At 44.4% G+C, this 15,573-nt stretch overlaps 1 protein-coding gene and 1 long non-coding RNA gene across 3 annotated transcripts in view; one reads left to right on the top strand and one right to left on the bottom strand.

Moving 5' to 3' along the window:
* Positions 1-11,335, top strand: part of dipk1c (divergent protein kinase domain 1C) — a 42,045-nt gene extending 30,710 nt beyond the window's left edge. Inside the window, exons 4-5 of one of the 2 annotated variants that reach the window (XM_073051854.1) lie at positions 10,260-10,368; positions 11,104-11,231. In XM_073051854.1, coding sequence (XP_072907955.1) covers positions 10,260-10,334 — 75 coding nt within the window. In that variant the 3' untranslated portion in view covers positions 10,335-10,368; positions 11,104-11,231. Of the gene's footprint in view, positions 1-10,259; positions 10,369-11,103 lie in introns of both variants that reach the window. The other variant, XM_073051846.1, reaches the window with a different exon arrangement.
* The window catches only part of LOC140730878 (uncharacterized), an 88,686-nt gene continuing 84,413 nt past the window's right edge, over positions 11,301-15,573 (bottom strand). The window contains exon 3 of the long non-coding RNA XR_012099691.1: positions 11,301-12,934. This is a non-coding gene — a long non-coding RNA (uncharacterized lncRNA). The remainder of the gene's footprint in view (positions 12,935-15,573) is intronic.

Consider the following 15,573-nt stretch of genomic DNA (forward strand, 5'->3'; position numbering starts at 1 on the left):
TTCTCTGCACTCTTTCTAACTTATTAATATCCTTCCTGTAATTAGGTGACCAAAACTGCTCTCAATACTCCAAATTTGGCCTCACCAATGTCTTATACAACCTCACCATAACATTCCAACTCTTATACTCCAGACTTTGATTTAAAAAGGCCAATGTACCAAAAGCTCTCTTTATGGCCCTATCTACCTGTGACGCCACTTTTAGGGAATTATGTATCTGTATTCCCAGATCCCTCTGTTCTACTGCATTCCTCAATGTCCTACCATTTACCATGTATGTTCTACCTTGGTTTGTCCCTCCAAAGTGCAATACCTTACAATTGTCTGTATTAAACTCCATCTGCCATTTTTCAGCTGGTCCAAATCCCTCTGCAAGCTTTGAAAACCTTCCTCACTGTTCACTACACCTCCAATCTTTGTATCATCAGCAAATTTACTGATCCAATTTACCACATTATCATCCAGATCATTGATATAGATGACAAATAACAATGGACCCAGCACTGATCCCTGTGGCACACCACTGATCACAGGCCTCCACTCAGAGTAGTAATCCTCCACTACCACTCTCTGGCTTCTCCCACTGAGCCAATGTCTAATCCAATTTACTACCTGCCCATGTATACCCAACGAATGAATCTTCCTAACTAACCTCCCATGTGGGACCTTGTGAAAGGCCTTACTGAAGTCCATGTAGACAACATCCATTGCCTTCCCTTCATCCACTTTCCTGGTAACCTCCTCGAAAAACTCTAATAGATTGGTTAAACATGACCTACCGTGCACAAAGCCATGTTGACTCTCCCTAATAAGTCCCTGACTATCTAAATACTTGTAGATCCTATCTCTTAGTACTCCTTCCAATAAATTACCTACTACTGATGTCAAACTTACTGGCCTATAATATCCCGGATTACTTTAAGAGCCTTTTTTAAACAACGGAACAACATGAGCTATCCTCCAGTCCTCCGGCATCTCACCCGTAGATACCAACATTTTAAATATATCTGCCAGGGCCCCTGCAATTTCAACACTAGTCTCCTTCAAAGTCCAAGGGAATACCCTGTTAGGTCCTGGGGATTTATCTACTCTGATTTGCCTCAAAATCGCAAGCACCTCCTCCTCTTCAATCTGTATAGGTTCCATGATCTCACTGCCTGTTTGCCTTATTTCCATTGACTCCATGCCAGTTTCCTTAGTAAATACAGATGCAAAAAAACCATTTAAGATCTCCCTCATTTCTTTTGGTTCCATACATAGCCGACCACTCTGATCTTCAAGAGGACCAATTTTATCCCTTACTATCCTTTTGCTTTTAATATACCTGTAGAAGCTTTTTGGATTATCCTTCACCTTGACTGCCAATGAAACCTCATGTATTTTAGCTCTCCTGATTTCTTTCTTAAGTAATTTTTTTACATTTTTATACTCCTCAAGTACCTTATTTGCTCCTTGTTTCCTATACATGTCTTACATCTCTCTCTTCTTCTTTATCAGAGTTCCAATATCTCTAGAGAACCAAGGTTCCTTATTCTTATTCACTTTGCCTTTAATCCTGACAGGAACATACAAACTCTGCACTCTCAAAATTTCTCCTTTGAAGGCCTCCCACTTACCAACCCATCCTTGCCAGAGAACAACCTGTCCCAATCCACAGTTTTTATTCCCTCTAACACTCTCAGGTCCTAGACTCCCCCACTATAGTAAACATCCTTCTCATATCTACTCTATACATACCTTTCAATATTTGATAGATTTCAATGAGATCCCCCTTATTCTTTCAAACTCTAGTGGGTACAGGCCCAGAGCTGTCAAATACTCCTCATATGTTATCCTTTCCATTCCTGGAATTTTTCTTGTGGGCCACCTCTGGACTCTGTCCAATGCCAGCACAAATTTTCTTAGATAAAGAGCACAAAACTGCTCACAATATTTTAAGTCTGACCTATGCCTTATAAAGCCTTAGCATTACATCCTTGCTCTTATATTCTAGTCCTCTTGAAAGGACTGCTACCATTACATTTGCCTTCCTTATTGCTGACTCAATCTACAAGTTAACCTTTAAAGAATAATGCCGAAGGTCCAAATCTCTTTGCACCACTGATTTTTGAACTTTCTCCCTTTATTCCTTCTACCGAAATGCAAGACCATACAGACAGACATACTTTATTGATCCCAAGGGAAACTGGGTTTTGTTACAGCTGCACCAACCAAGAATAGTGAAAAAAAATATCACAATAAAACCATAAATAATTAAATAATAATAAGTTGATTATGCCCAGTGGAAATAAGTCCAAGACCAGTCTATTGGCTCAGGGTGTCTGACACTCCGAGGGAGGAGTTGTAAAGTTTGATGGCCACAGGTAGGAATGACTTCCCATGACGCTCAGTGTTACATCTCGGTGGAATGAGTCTCTGTCTGAATGTACTCCTGTGCCTAACCAGTACATTATGGAGTGGATGGGAGTCATTGTCCAAGATGGCATGCAACTTGGACAGCATCCTCTTTTCAGACACCACCGTCAGAGATTCATTATATTCCATCTGCCACTTCTTTGCCCTTCTCCTTGTTTAAGTCCTCCTGCTTCCTCAACACTACCCACCCCTATCTTCCTATCATTTGAAAACTGGGCCATAAAGCCATCAATTCAGTCATCCAAATCATTGACATATCAGGTGAAAAGAATGGTCCTAATTCATTTCATTTTTAACCAACAGAACCATCCCATCTCCTCTGCATATCTGTTTTTCCTTTAGATACAAGTTGTATCCTTGAATGTTAAGATCCCAACTATGATCCTCTTTCAGCATGACTCAGTGATGCCCACAACGTTGTACCTGCCAATCACAATTAGAGATCATCTATCCTTATTCCATATACAAATTATTCAAATATAACACCTTAGGTCCTGTATTCATCAACTGTTTTGATTTTGCTACGTTACACTTCAACTTATCCCATTGACTGCAATTTTGCCCAATCATGTGCCTGTCCTTCCTCACAGTCTCACTAAAACTCTGCATCTACTTTATAGCAACTGCCCCACCCTCAGCCCCATCATTCCGGTTCTGTGGGTTCAGGTGTAACTTATCCTTTTTGTACAGGTCGTACCTTCCCCAGAAGAGATCCCAATGATTCAGAAACCTAAAACACTGCTCCCTGCACCAATTCTTCAGCCATATATTAATCTGCCAGGTCATCCTATCCTAACCCTCACAGGCACATGGCACAGGTAGCAACTGAGAGATTACTACCCTGGAGATCCTGCTTTTCAGCTTTCTACCTAACTCTCCATATTCTCTCTTAGAACCTCCTATCTTTTCTTACCTATGTCATTGGTACCAATATGTATCAATACTTCTGGCAGCTCACTCTCCCCCTTTAGAACGCTGAATACCTGATCTGACACATCCCTGCCCCTGATGCCTGGGAGACAAAATACTGTCTAGGTGTCTTTTTCACACCCACAGGATCTCCTGTCTGCTGCTCTAATTATGGAACCCCCTATCAATCCTACACTCCTCTTCTCCCCCCTCTCCTTCTGAGCCACAGAGCCAGGCTCAGTCCTAGAGTCTGTGGCTTCTTCCTGTTCCCCCATACCACAGTATCGTAAGCAGAGGAACAGCCACAGGATTACTCTGCACTAGCTGCCTATTCCTTTCTCTCTCCTGAGAGTCACCCAGGTACATGTCTCCTGCATCCTAGAGGTGACTACCTCCTTATTGCTCCTATCTATCATTTTCTTGTATGAGCCGAAGGTCATCGAGTTGCAATGCCAATTCCTTCATATTGTCTCTTAAGGAGCTGCAGCTCACTGCACTTTGTGCAAATGTAGTTACCGGGGAGGCTGGAGGTCTCCCAGATTTCCTACATCTCACACAAAGATCATTCCACTAACTCTGGATCCATTCTGAGTGAACTAGCAATGTACAAATAGACAAAGAAAGAGGGAAAATATTTACTAGAAACTACGTAGAACCTCTGCCTGTTCTCACCCAAGGGAGAAGAAGCCACAATTGGGGGGGGGGGGGGGGGGGTGAAGGAGAGTACAAGCTGGGAGGTGACAGGTGAAGCCAGGTGAGGAGGAAGGTGGGTCAGTGGAGGACAGTGAATGAACTGACAAGTAGGGAAGTGAAAGGTGGAAAGTGAAAAGTTAAAGGGTTGAAGAAGAAAGATCATGATAGGAGAGGAAAGTGGACCATAGGAGAAAGGAAAGGAGGAGGGCCACATGAGGGAGGTGATCGGCAAGTGAACAGGCAAGAAAGGGTGAGAGGGGAGCCACAATGAGGAACAGAAAAAGGGAGAATGGAGAGGGGCTGAAATTACCTGAAGTGGGATAAGTTAATGTTCATGCTGTTAGATTGGAGACTTCCCAGATGGAAGAGGAGGTTTTGCTCCTTCAACATGAGGGTGACCTCATCGTGGCAATAGAGGAGTCCCTGGACTGACATTTCAAAATGGGAAAGGGAAGTAGAACTAAAATGTAGTCTCTGGGGAATCCTGCCTTTTGCAGCAAACCGAATGCAGGTGCTTGCAGGCGTCTTTGGGCAGGGACAGATCTCGGGTGGACAAGCAGACATGGTTCTCAAGCTGGAGTAGGAGAAGGTGCGACTGGCTGCTTGAAATGCCCCCCGTACCCTCTTCCAAGCATTTTGGCAATGGCAAACTGGGGCCCCAACAGATGGGACCTCCACCGTTGGCTCCTCCATAGGAACAATGGGGATTGGTAACTATGGAGCATTTCAAATGGTGATATACCTTTTACAGAGGAGTGGTGTACTTTGTGGGACAGTTCTGCCCAGAGCAGATACTTGTTCCAGGTGGAAGGGTTAGAGGCGGCAAAGCATCACAGAATCTCCTCCGCTTGCTGATTGTCTCTTTCTGCAGATGACAAACTCACTCTGGTGTGGAGGAGGGAGCTAGGGGAAATGAATTGTAGGCCATGGTCTGACACAATGTCCTGAGGGAAAGCATGGAGGTGAATTATTTGTCGGAGAACCAGGTCCGGCATCTGGCTGTTGAAGTTTGGAGAGGCAATGAAGTGGGCCACGTTTAATCAGAATGTGGCAAACCCATGATGAAATTCATGGTGTTGGGGTTCTGGTAGAGGCCACAGGTGCATAGGGGGCTAGTGGTCGGTGGATTTGGGCTGGGCACACTGAGGGCAGGCATTGACTAATGTATGTCTGTGGTCATGGTGCACCACCAGAATCAGCATCACAGAAAATCCTGAGTCCTTTGTGCACTTGGATGGCTAGAGACAGGTGGGGACCCACAGGGCCCACTCGAGTGCCTCAGAGTGCATTCAGTTGTCAGGTGTATTGGCTGGAACAGGCTTGGCAGAGGATGGAATGATGGGCTGAGTGTCAATCTCTGGTTCAGTTTGTAGTTTAGTATTCTTGGAGCCGGGTCGGTAGGAGATGGTGAAGTTGCAATGCTTGAAGAAGAGGGCCCAGCAAGCCTGACACCAGATGAGATGGTTGGCCTTTTGAATGGTTATGAGGTTCTGATGGTCAGTCCAGATCAGAGTGGGCTTGGAGATTCCAATCAGCGTATGTCTCCTTTTCTCCATGGCCTATTCAATGGCAAGTAGCTCCCTCTCTCCTATTCCTACTCCATGATGGCACATGGTAGAGTTGAACTTGCATGAAAAGAAGGCATAACACTATGTCTTGCCATCTGGTCCTCACTGTCAGAGGAAGGCAGAGGCACCCATATCAGAGATGTCCATGTCTACCACAAAAAGTCCATGGCTGAGAATGGGAATGTTGGTGAAGCATCTCTTGAGCTCCTCAACAGCATGGTCTGTTGCATCAGACCAGGTTATCCTTGAGGTAGGTGATTCAGTGAGGGAGTTGAGAGGAGTGGTGATTTGGCTGTAGTCCCTGATGAAATAGCAGTAGAAGTTGGAGAAGCCCAAGAAGCTCTGTAGTTGTTTGGGTGAGTGTGGTCAATGACAGAGTGCACTTTCTCTGGGTCCATGGTTATGCCTTGGAGTGGAAGAATGTAACCCAGGAAGGAAATGACCAAGGTGTGGAACTGATGGTTTTCTAACGTGTAGTGTGGTTGTATTTTGAGAACACTCTAAAGGACTAAATGGATGTGGTCTTCAGGATTGTTGGAGAAGGTGAGAATGTTGTTGAGGTAGACGAATGCACACCCATGTAGCATGTCTCTGAGTATTTTGTTGATAAAGACTTGGAAAACAGCAGGAACTGTTGGAAAGTCTGAAATTTAGCACCAAATACTCATAGTGACTAATGAGTGTTATGAACACTGTCTTCCACTCATTCTCCTGGTACATGTGGATCAGGTTGTTTATGCATTATAGATCCAGTTTGGTGAAGATCTTGACCCCATGGACTGGTTTGAATGTGTCGTCCATGGGGGCAAGAGGGTAGCAGTTCTTCATGATGATTTTGTTGAGTCTACGGTAGTTGATGCAGAAGTGAAAACTTCCATCTTTCTTTTTAACAAAGAAGAATCCTACACTGGCTGGGGACTGGGATGGTCAAATGAAGCCGTGCTGTAACACTTTGGCAATGTAGTCATTCATAGCTTCAGTCTCAGGAGGGGAGAGGGAGAACAGATGACCTTGAGGAAGGGTTGTGCCCAGGAGGAGGTCATCATGCAGTCATGTGGCCTGTGACGCAGCAGGGTGCTCGTTTCCCTTTTATTGGAGATGATGGCTGAGTTGTAGGAGTGTGGGAGTTTGGTGAGGTTGAGCGTTTCCTCCATTTCCATGAAATTATGGGTGAAATCATCTGAGGTTGCAGGTAGGTGGGTCCCCAATTTAGCAGTGGCCAGGCAACCAGGTGAAGTGAGGGTTGTGAGTGGAGAGCCAGGTTGGGTGGAGTGTTGAGTGAGTCATTCAGGAGGAATTGGTTGGACTCACAGTGCTGATGTACACAGGTGGAGTGAGCACTCTGACCATCCCAGACCCCAGGGAATGTCCGTCAATGGCGGTGATACAGAAGAGGTGAGAGATAAGCTTAGTAGGGTGTCCAAGCTACCCCTACAGAGTCTGGTCCAGACAATTGCCAGTTGAATGGGAACCACCAGAATCTCCTATGCACATAGAGCTGTTGGAGTGCCGAGGAGGACACAGAGAGTGAGTTGGGCTGTGGTTCTGAAATCAGACGCTGGAGGGAGCTTACCCGATAGAAGGACCTTTGTCTTTATCTGATGGTGCCACTTCCCGGACACAGTGTTCCTTTGATACAGGTGAAGTATCCAGTCTGTTGCCCTTTTCCGCTTTCTGAATGGTCAACAACCCAGCACATCTCAGCGATGAATTCTTATTTATTGCAAATGGTGGTTTTATTGTCCCTGTTAACAGTGGCCCAGGTCAGAGCTCATCCCATCAAGAGAGAGAGAGAGGCAACAAAGGCAGTCTTAGCTTGGTCCATAGAATACAGAGATAACTGGAGCTCAAAGTGTAAGACTCTCTGAGACTGGAGGATGCAGCATTGGGTTGATAATCCTTCAAAGCATTTGGGCATTGGAATCCAAGGCTTAGAGAGAAACCATTGACTGTCATGGGATTTCGGTATCAAGACGAAGATTTGGAAGAGAGTGGTGAGAAGATGGTTAATGATTTCCTGTTGCTTCTGGAGCCTGAACTAATGTTGAGGCTTGGCCCAAAGGCACAGCAGCAGAGGTGATTTAGCAGTGAGCAATAACTTTAATAAGAAACTGCAAAATAATAAGCTATGAGAGGCCACAAAACAAGGGAGAACTTATACTCAACACAGCAAGGCAACAAGGATAACAGAAACTAGGAGCTGCTGGTTGAGGCTGGCTGTTTCATATGAGTGAACAAGGTGGGAGCTGGGTTTAAATAGGCTGCAGGTGATTCCTGTTAACTGGGTGGAGACTGAGAGGTGCCTGCCTGTGCAGTCCTGACATTGAATGGTGGTGAGGGAGGAGGTATAGGGGTTGGTGTAGCATTTTCCCGCATGCGGAGATCAGTGGGGAGTGACGTATGAACAAGGGAGCCACGGGAAGAGTGTTCACTGCAGAAAGCAGAGAATGTGGAGGTGGGTGGAAGGGAAAGATGTGCTTAGTGGTAGGATTCCATTGAAGATGGTGGAAGTTATGGAGAATGATGTGCTGGATGCCAAGGCTCATGTGTTGGTAGGTAGGGACAAGGGGAACTCTATTAATGTCATGACAACCAGAAGATATGTTGAGGGCGGATGTCCAGGAAATGGAGGAGCTGTGGGTAAGCATCATGATTGTACCTCATCCCACCCTGTCACTTATAAAAATGCTGTTCTGTTTTTTTTTATTCCTCTGTTTCCATTACATCTGTTCTCAGGCTGGGACTTCCCATTCCTGAACATCTGAGATGTCCTCCTTCTTCAAAGAACAGAGTTCCCCTTTGATGCTGCCCTCACCCTCATCTCAAATATGGAAAGAAATGCTTCTTCCCAGCCTTTTTCTCACTGTTTTCCAATTAATTCCTCTGCCTTTCAGGCTCATTTACAAACTCCTGTTTCCATGTTTATTTTGCTCTTCCCTTTCAAACATGGTTAAATTTCCTTTCCCAGTGCCAAACTCACATAAAGCCTCCCCGAGACCAGCAGCAAAATCCCCTATGATGCTATTGGTCTTGGAGTGCAACCAGAAGGCCTACGTAGATTTCAAACTCCCTATCAGAGGTCCCATAGCCTCAAGAATCCAAAGCCCAGCCTTCTGCACTATCATAGATGCTACCACAGAGCAAGCATTTTCCATAACCCCCCACACTGAAGGAGGTTGAGAAGTGTCTTGACCGAGGTCCACAAGATGACAAGAAGCATAGATCAAGTGGATAGACAGAGACTTTCTTCCAGGGCTGAATGGCTAATAGAAGGGAGCATAATTTCAAGGTGAATGGGTGCAAGTATAGGGGGATGCCAGAGATAATTCAGTGGAGGGTGTGGTGATAGAGGCAGATAGATTAGGAACATCTAAGGTAGGCACATAGAAAAATGGAAGGTTATGTAAGAGGGAAGGGTTAGATTGAACTTAGACTAGGTTAAAAGGTTGGCATAACATCGTAGGCCGAAGGGGCTGTACTGTGCTGTATTGCTCTATGGTCTATGATGTGACTGCCTTGATCAGAGTAGATTTGTTACATTGGCAGCATTTTTCTCTCTGGGCATCCATAACGATTCTTTGGAAATTTTAATTCTTCGATTTTAATGCGCACAGAGCCGAGATGAATCCATCTACAGTGTGAGGTCAGACTCACAAACGCATTTGTGTGCACGTCTCCAGCTTTCACATTCAATATTTAATGAAATCTTTGACTTGGAAAGAATTCTTCCGAGAAACTTTCCATATATTACTCCATCTTTAATTTAGAAGAGAATGATCCTACCTTTAAAAATAAATGAGTTTCACGTGCGATAGAAAGTAGTATATTGGACTGGGAGACAAAGATGGGAAATAAATCGATCCTGAATGCTGCACAGTCCATTTTTGCTTTCCTATAGACCTACCACTCCAGCTCAGATCATTTATAAATTATTATAAATATAGAATAATCACAATGTCCAAAGATAAATATAAAACTTAGCTTTATTTGTCACTTGTACATCAAAGTATACAGTGAATTGTGTTGTTTGCCTTAACAACCAACACACCTAGGAATGTGGCGGGGGTAGCCCACGAGTGCTGCTACACATTCTAGCATCACATAGCATGCCCTGAATGCTCAGCAGAGCCACGCAGAACGTAAGAAGCAACAAAACAACAGGAAAACAAACCCCTTTCCTCCTGTGCACCCTCCCTTCCGTTCACCCACCCACCCACACCACAGTCCTCCAACTCCACAATAAAATGGATACCATTTGCGTGTCACTGGTGAACCAGGGAAGCAAGATGCAAAGTGGTGGGCAAAAGAGAGAGGAGAAGGGTGAAGAAAATAATTCTTACACAGAATGCTTATCAATTGAAACTCACTGCCTGTAAGGATGATGGAAAATGATTCAGCCAGGGCTTTCAGAAAGTACTGGTTGCAGATCTAAGAGGGAATAAAATGCAGGGCTACAGGAGAAGAAAAGGCGAATGGGACTGAGGATAGGGCAGCTGTGGAGGCCAAGACATTGGGTATATTTAAAGAGCAAGTTGATAGATCTTGATTAGTAAGAGCATCAAAGGTTACAGGGAGAGGCAAGACAATGAGGTTGATAGGGATGATGGCATGATGGAGCTTATTTGATGGACCGAGTGGCCTAATTTGCTCCTGTGTCTATTCTCTACAAAATAGATTATTCTACAAGAAACAACACACAAAATGCTGGAGGAACTCAGCAGGTCAGGCTGCATCTATGGAGGGGAATAAACAGTGGATGCTTTGAACCAAGTCCCTTCATCAGGTTCTGTATTTTGTGCATGTTGCTATGAATTTCCAGCATCCCTGAAATCTCATGTGTTTGTTCTACAAAGAGCTGGCAGAGGCTTGATAGGCTGAATGGACCACTGTCCATAACAATTCAATAACTGAGGTCTTCTATTGGTCGGGGAGAACCATGGATGTTGTGTCCTAGCTGTCTACATGATATGCAAGCCAGGGCAGTATGATATGGAGAGTAGGTAGTTGCTCTTGCGGCACACTCCCCCTCTCCACGCAGCTGATGAATCCAAAGGAATAGCAGACACCGATAAAGTTTGACACCAGCGGCATCGTTGGAGTTGCCAGTCAGCGTTAAATTCAAGGTAAAATGGTCACAGAGACTCCAGCTCCAAATTTTGCCTTGGGGTTTACTCCCGAAGCTTTCCCCATGAGGAGGTATAGATGCAAGGCAGCGGAGGTTTGAGGTCAGAGCTTTCCTTCTCCCGTCAGTAGAAACAGCTCTGCAGGGCTTAGTAACCAAGCCACACGTGAAGACCAGGAACTGGACTTAAGAAAAAAGGCTGTTTGAGACACATGCCATTGGCAATATTTAACAGGTGATGGGAGCTTATCCCCACTACCTCTCAAGCTATGACAATCTTAAGGAACCTACAATTGTTTTGCAATGTCCTGGCTTTGTTTTTCTGTTCCAGCAGTAGGTGAATCACAATAAAACGCTGGCTTAGATTTGACTAATTTATTTATTTGTTTCTCACAGGTCATTTGTGATAAAATATTCCGTCCTTTATTCTCACCGCAGCTGAGTGAACTCAGAGTGTACCACCCACTGCAAGCCCAGCTGTATAAGGCAGTACAGAGGTGTGCTGACCTTTCCAGACATGGCAGTGTGGACAAGAAGACAACGGAGAGCACGTTCTCTGAACTGTACAGCTTGTTTAAGGCTGGTCGGGCAGAACAATGAAATAAAGACAATTAAGTGATGACCCAAATAGCCTCACCACATTACTCATTTACAATGGTGTCCAAGTGACATCCACAATAAGCCACTGTGTTCATTTTACAGGTAAGCTCCAGATCTAACCATCATGACGATTGTACAAATTTGGTACTTACATCTACAATAACAGGGATAGTTTTAACCAACATGTAAGAGCAGAATGTTGAGGCTGAAAAAATAATTTCTTTGTATCATTGACTGAAGGACAGCTAACATTGTTCCTTTGTTCAACAAAAACTCTAATAATAAGCCAGGAAACTGAAGAACCATAAGCTTGTTGTCCAGCAGTAGGTAAGCTATTGGAGGGTTAATAAATTCTTCTCAGGCTTTCAGCCGGGTACAGGTATTGATTTTAACTGATGCTTCAATGACGAAGATGGCAGAGTTTGTCATCAAAATGTTGGTTAAATTGATACCTATACCTAGCTGGAAGCCTGAGAAGAGTTTATTCATCATGTAGGCCAGGAAAGCACTATATGCTATTAATTGGAAGGTATTCTAAGTGACAGGATATACAGTATAAGTATTTGGATAGACAGGGCCTGATTACGGATAGACAACACCGCTTTATACGTGGTAGGTCATGTCCAACCAATCTTTTGGACAAAATTACCAGGGAAGGTTGATGAAGGAAAGGCTGTGGACTTTAGGAGTTTCTTTGACAAGTCCACATGAAAGGCTGATCCAAAAGGTTCAGTTGCCTGGCTCTCAGGATGAAGTAGTAAATTGGATTCAACATTGGCTTATTGGGAGAAGCCAGATGATGGTAGTAGACAGCTGCCCCTCTGACTGGAGGCCTGTAACTAGTGGTATGCCCCAAGGATCGGTGCTACTTGTCATCTGTATTAATGATTTGAATGATAATACAATAAACTAGATCAGCAAATTTGCAGATGACACCAAGATATGGAGCATTGTGAATAGCAAGGAAGGCTAGCAAAGCTTGCAGCAGGAGCTCGACCAAATGGAAAACGGCAGATGGACTTTAATGCAGACAAGTGTGAGGTGTTGAACTTCAGGAGAAGAGTGGTTCATTCTCCCAAAGAGAGAGTGGTAGGACACTGAAGAGTGCAGAAGGACAGAGAGATCTGAGAATATAGATCAATAATTCCTTGAAAGTGGCATCCCTGGTAGGTGAGGTTGTAAAGAGAGCTTTTGGCACATAGGTCTTAATAAATCAAAGTATTAAGTACAGGAGTTGGGATGTAATGTTGAAATTATATAAGGCGTTGGTGAGGCCAATTTTCAAGTATTCTATGCAGTTGGGTGGGAGGGTGAACCCACAGAAAGTATCCAGAACAGATGGGGTACCTGGCTGAGTACTAAGGACCTGTGCTAATCAACTGGCTGGATGTTCACCAATCTGAGGTACCCACCTGACTGTAGCAGGTTTCAATTATACCAGTGCCTAAGAGCTCTGTAACCTGCCCAATGACTATCGTCCAGTAGCATTTACATCCACTGTGGTGAAGTGCTTTGAGAGGTTGCTGATGAAACATACCAACTTCTGCCTGAGAAGCAACTTGGATCCACTTCAATTTGCCTACCGGCACATCAATTTTCGTAGGCTCTTCACTCAACCCCGGAATACCTAAACAGCAAAGATGCATACATCAGGATGAAATATATTAATTGCATCTTGGCATTCAATTCTATCATCCCCTTAAAATGAATCAAAATGCTTCAAGACCTTGGCATCAAAATCTGCTCGTGCAATTGGATCCTTGATTTCCTTACTGGTAGACCCCGGTCAGTTTGGATTGGCAACAACATCTCCTTCACAATCACCATCAGGACAGATGCACTACAAGGCTGTGTTTTAGCCCCCTGCCCTACTTGCTTTATACTTATGACTGGGAGGCTCAGCACAACTCCAATGCCATGCTTAAGTTTGCTGATGACACCACTGACACTGGCTGAATCAAAGGTGGTGAGGAATCAGCATACAGGAGGGAGATTGAAAATCTGGCTGAGTGGTGCCACAACAACAACCTCTCACTCAATGTCAGCAAGACCAAAGAGCTGATTATTGACTTCAGGAGGAGAAACCTCAGTGTTATCATTTCAGAGGATCTGCCCAGTGCCCAGCGTGTAAATGCAATTACGAAGAAATCACGCAACCCTTATCCTGCCTTAGAAGTTTGCAAAGATTCAGCATGACATCTAAAACTTTGAGAAATTTCTATACATGTGCAGAGGAGAATATATTGACTGGCTGCATCACACCCTGGTATGGAAACACCAATGCTCTTGAATGTAAAAGCCCACAAGATGTAGTGCATACAGCGCAGTCCATCACGGGTAAAGCTCTCCCCACCATTGGGTACATCTACATGAAAGCAGCATCTATCATCAGGGACCCCCACCACCCGGGGCATGCTCTCTTTTCACTGTTCCCATCCAAAAGAAGTTACAGGAGCCTCAGAACTCACATCACCAGGTTGAGGAACAGTTATTGCTCCTCAACCATCAGGCTCTTGAACCAATGGGGATAAGTTCACTTGCCCCATCACTGAACTGTTCCCACAGCCTATTGGCTTACTTTCAAGGACTCTTTGCCTCATGTTCTCAATATTTATTGCTTATTTATTGACAATTATTATTATTTCTTCTTTTTATTTGCACTTTGGGTGTTTGTCCTTCCTGTTGGGTACAGTCTTACATTGATTCGATTATGTTATTTGCACTTACTGAGTATGCCTGCAAGAAAACAAATCCCAGAGTTGCAAATGGTGTCATATATCTACTTTGATAATAAATATACTTTGAACTTTGAGTTCTAGTTCTCTACATACAGGAAAGTATATATACAATTTACAAGGATGTTGTCGGGACTTGAGAAAAGGTTGGATCAGTAGGGTTTATTCCCTGGAGTTTGGAACAATGAGGGGAAATTAGATAGAGGTATACAAAATTGTGAGGTGCATTGATAGGGTAAATGTAAGCAGGCTTTTTCCACTGAGGGTGGGTGAGACTAGAACTAGAGGTCATAGGGTAAGAGTAAAAGGTGAAATATTTAAGGGGAAGCGGAGGGGGGAGTTTGTTCACTCAGAGAGTGGTGTGACTGTGGAACAAGCAGCCAGTAGAAGAGGTGGATGCAGGTTCAATTGCAACATTTATGAGAGGTTTGGATAAAGACGCAGATGGGAAGGGTATGGAGGGATATGATCTTGGTATTGGTCAACGGGAGTAGGCAGAGCAACAGTTCAGCATGGGCTAGATGGCCAAAGAGCTTGTTTCTGCTTTGTAGTGCTCCATGACTCTATAACTCATCTTTATCCATTTCTTTCCATCCATCCCAATTCTGATAATTATGAACTTGCAGGGTGCTGAAGTCTCCTAATTCTGGAAAGGCTCCTGTGTCTTCTTTTTTTGGCCTTTTTATCTGACATTGATGTGGGATGTCAGTGGAGTCAGCAAAGAAAATGGGAGTTTGGGGTCTGGAAACCCCATGCTCACCCTAACTCCAAAGCTGAAGAAACCATGGGACAATTGGAAGTGTGTTGTATCTGGGAGAAGCATTGTGGAGGAAAGTATGCCTTGACTCCCCCATATCATCTGTCAGGTCCATGCCAGTCCAGGTGCCCGTGGCTGATCTGATGCTGTTTTAGTCAGGTTGGAAGGTCCTAGTCTACAGTCTTGGGAAGATGACAGTGCCTGTTGCCATGGAGCAGTCAGGACCCGGGTCAGAGGTGAAACAATGCTCAGACGCAGGAAATCAGCATTGAATCTGTAGCATGGCTTCAAGAGACTCACTAACATGTCCGGCAGGATTCGAACTTCTAGGCAGGTGGCTCGATTTAGGACTAGTCTGTTAATGTAACATGTCTACAATACTGATGAAGGCAGACTTTCCATTGTCACTAGTTTCAGTCCCAAAGAGCTCTTTTGAAGAGCTGATACAGGCACAGAGGGTAAATGATTCTTTGTATTGCTATCCTTTTGTACTTCATCTTGTTAGAGACAGGCAGGGTGTTTCAAAGGTACATTTGAGAAATGTACACAATATACATTCGGAAATTCTTTTCCTTAGCAAACAGAGGACAGCCCCAAAAAGTGAATTGCAGTTAAATGGTAGAACACCAAAGCCCACCCCCAACACCCCCCACAAACGCGTAAGCATCAGCAAAGCAATTACCCCCTCCCCACCAGCAAAAAGAGCATCAGCACCCCCCACCCAGCACTCCAGCGTGCAGCAAAGCATCAATAAAGACACAGACTTGCAGCACC

The sequence above is a fragment of the Hemitrygon akajei genome, chromosome 1, assembly GCF_048418815.1.
Source record: "Hemitrygon akajei chromosome 1, sHemAka1.3, whole genome shotgun sequence".
Lineage (NCBI taxonomy): Eukaryota > Metazoa > Chordata > Chondrichthyes > Myliobatiformes > Dasyatidae > Hemitrygon > Hemitrygon akajei.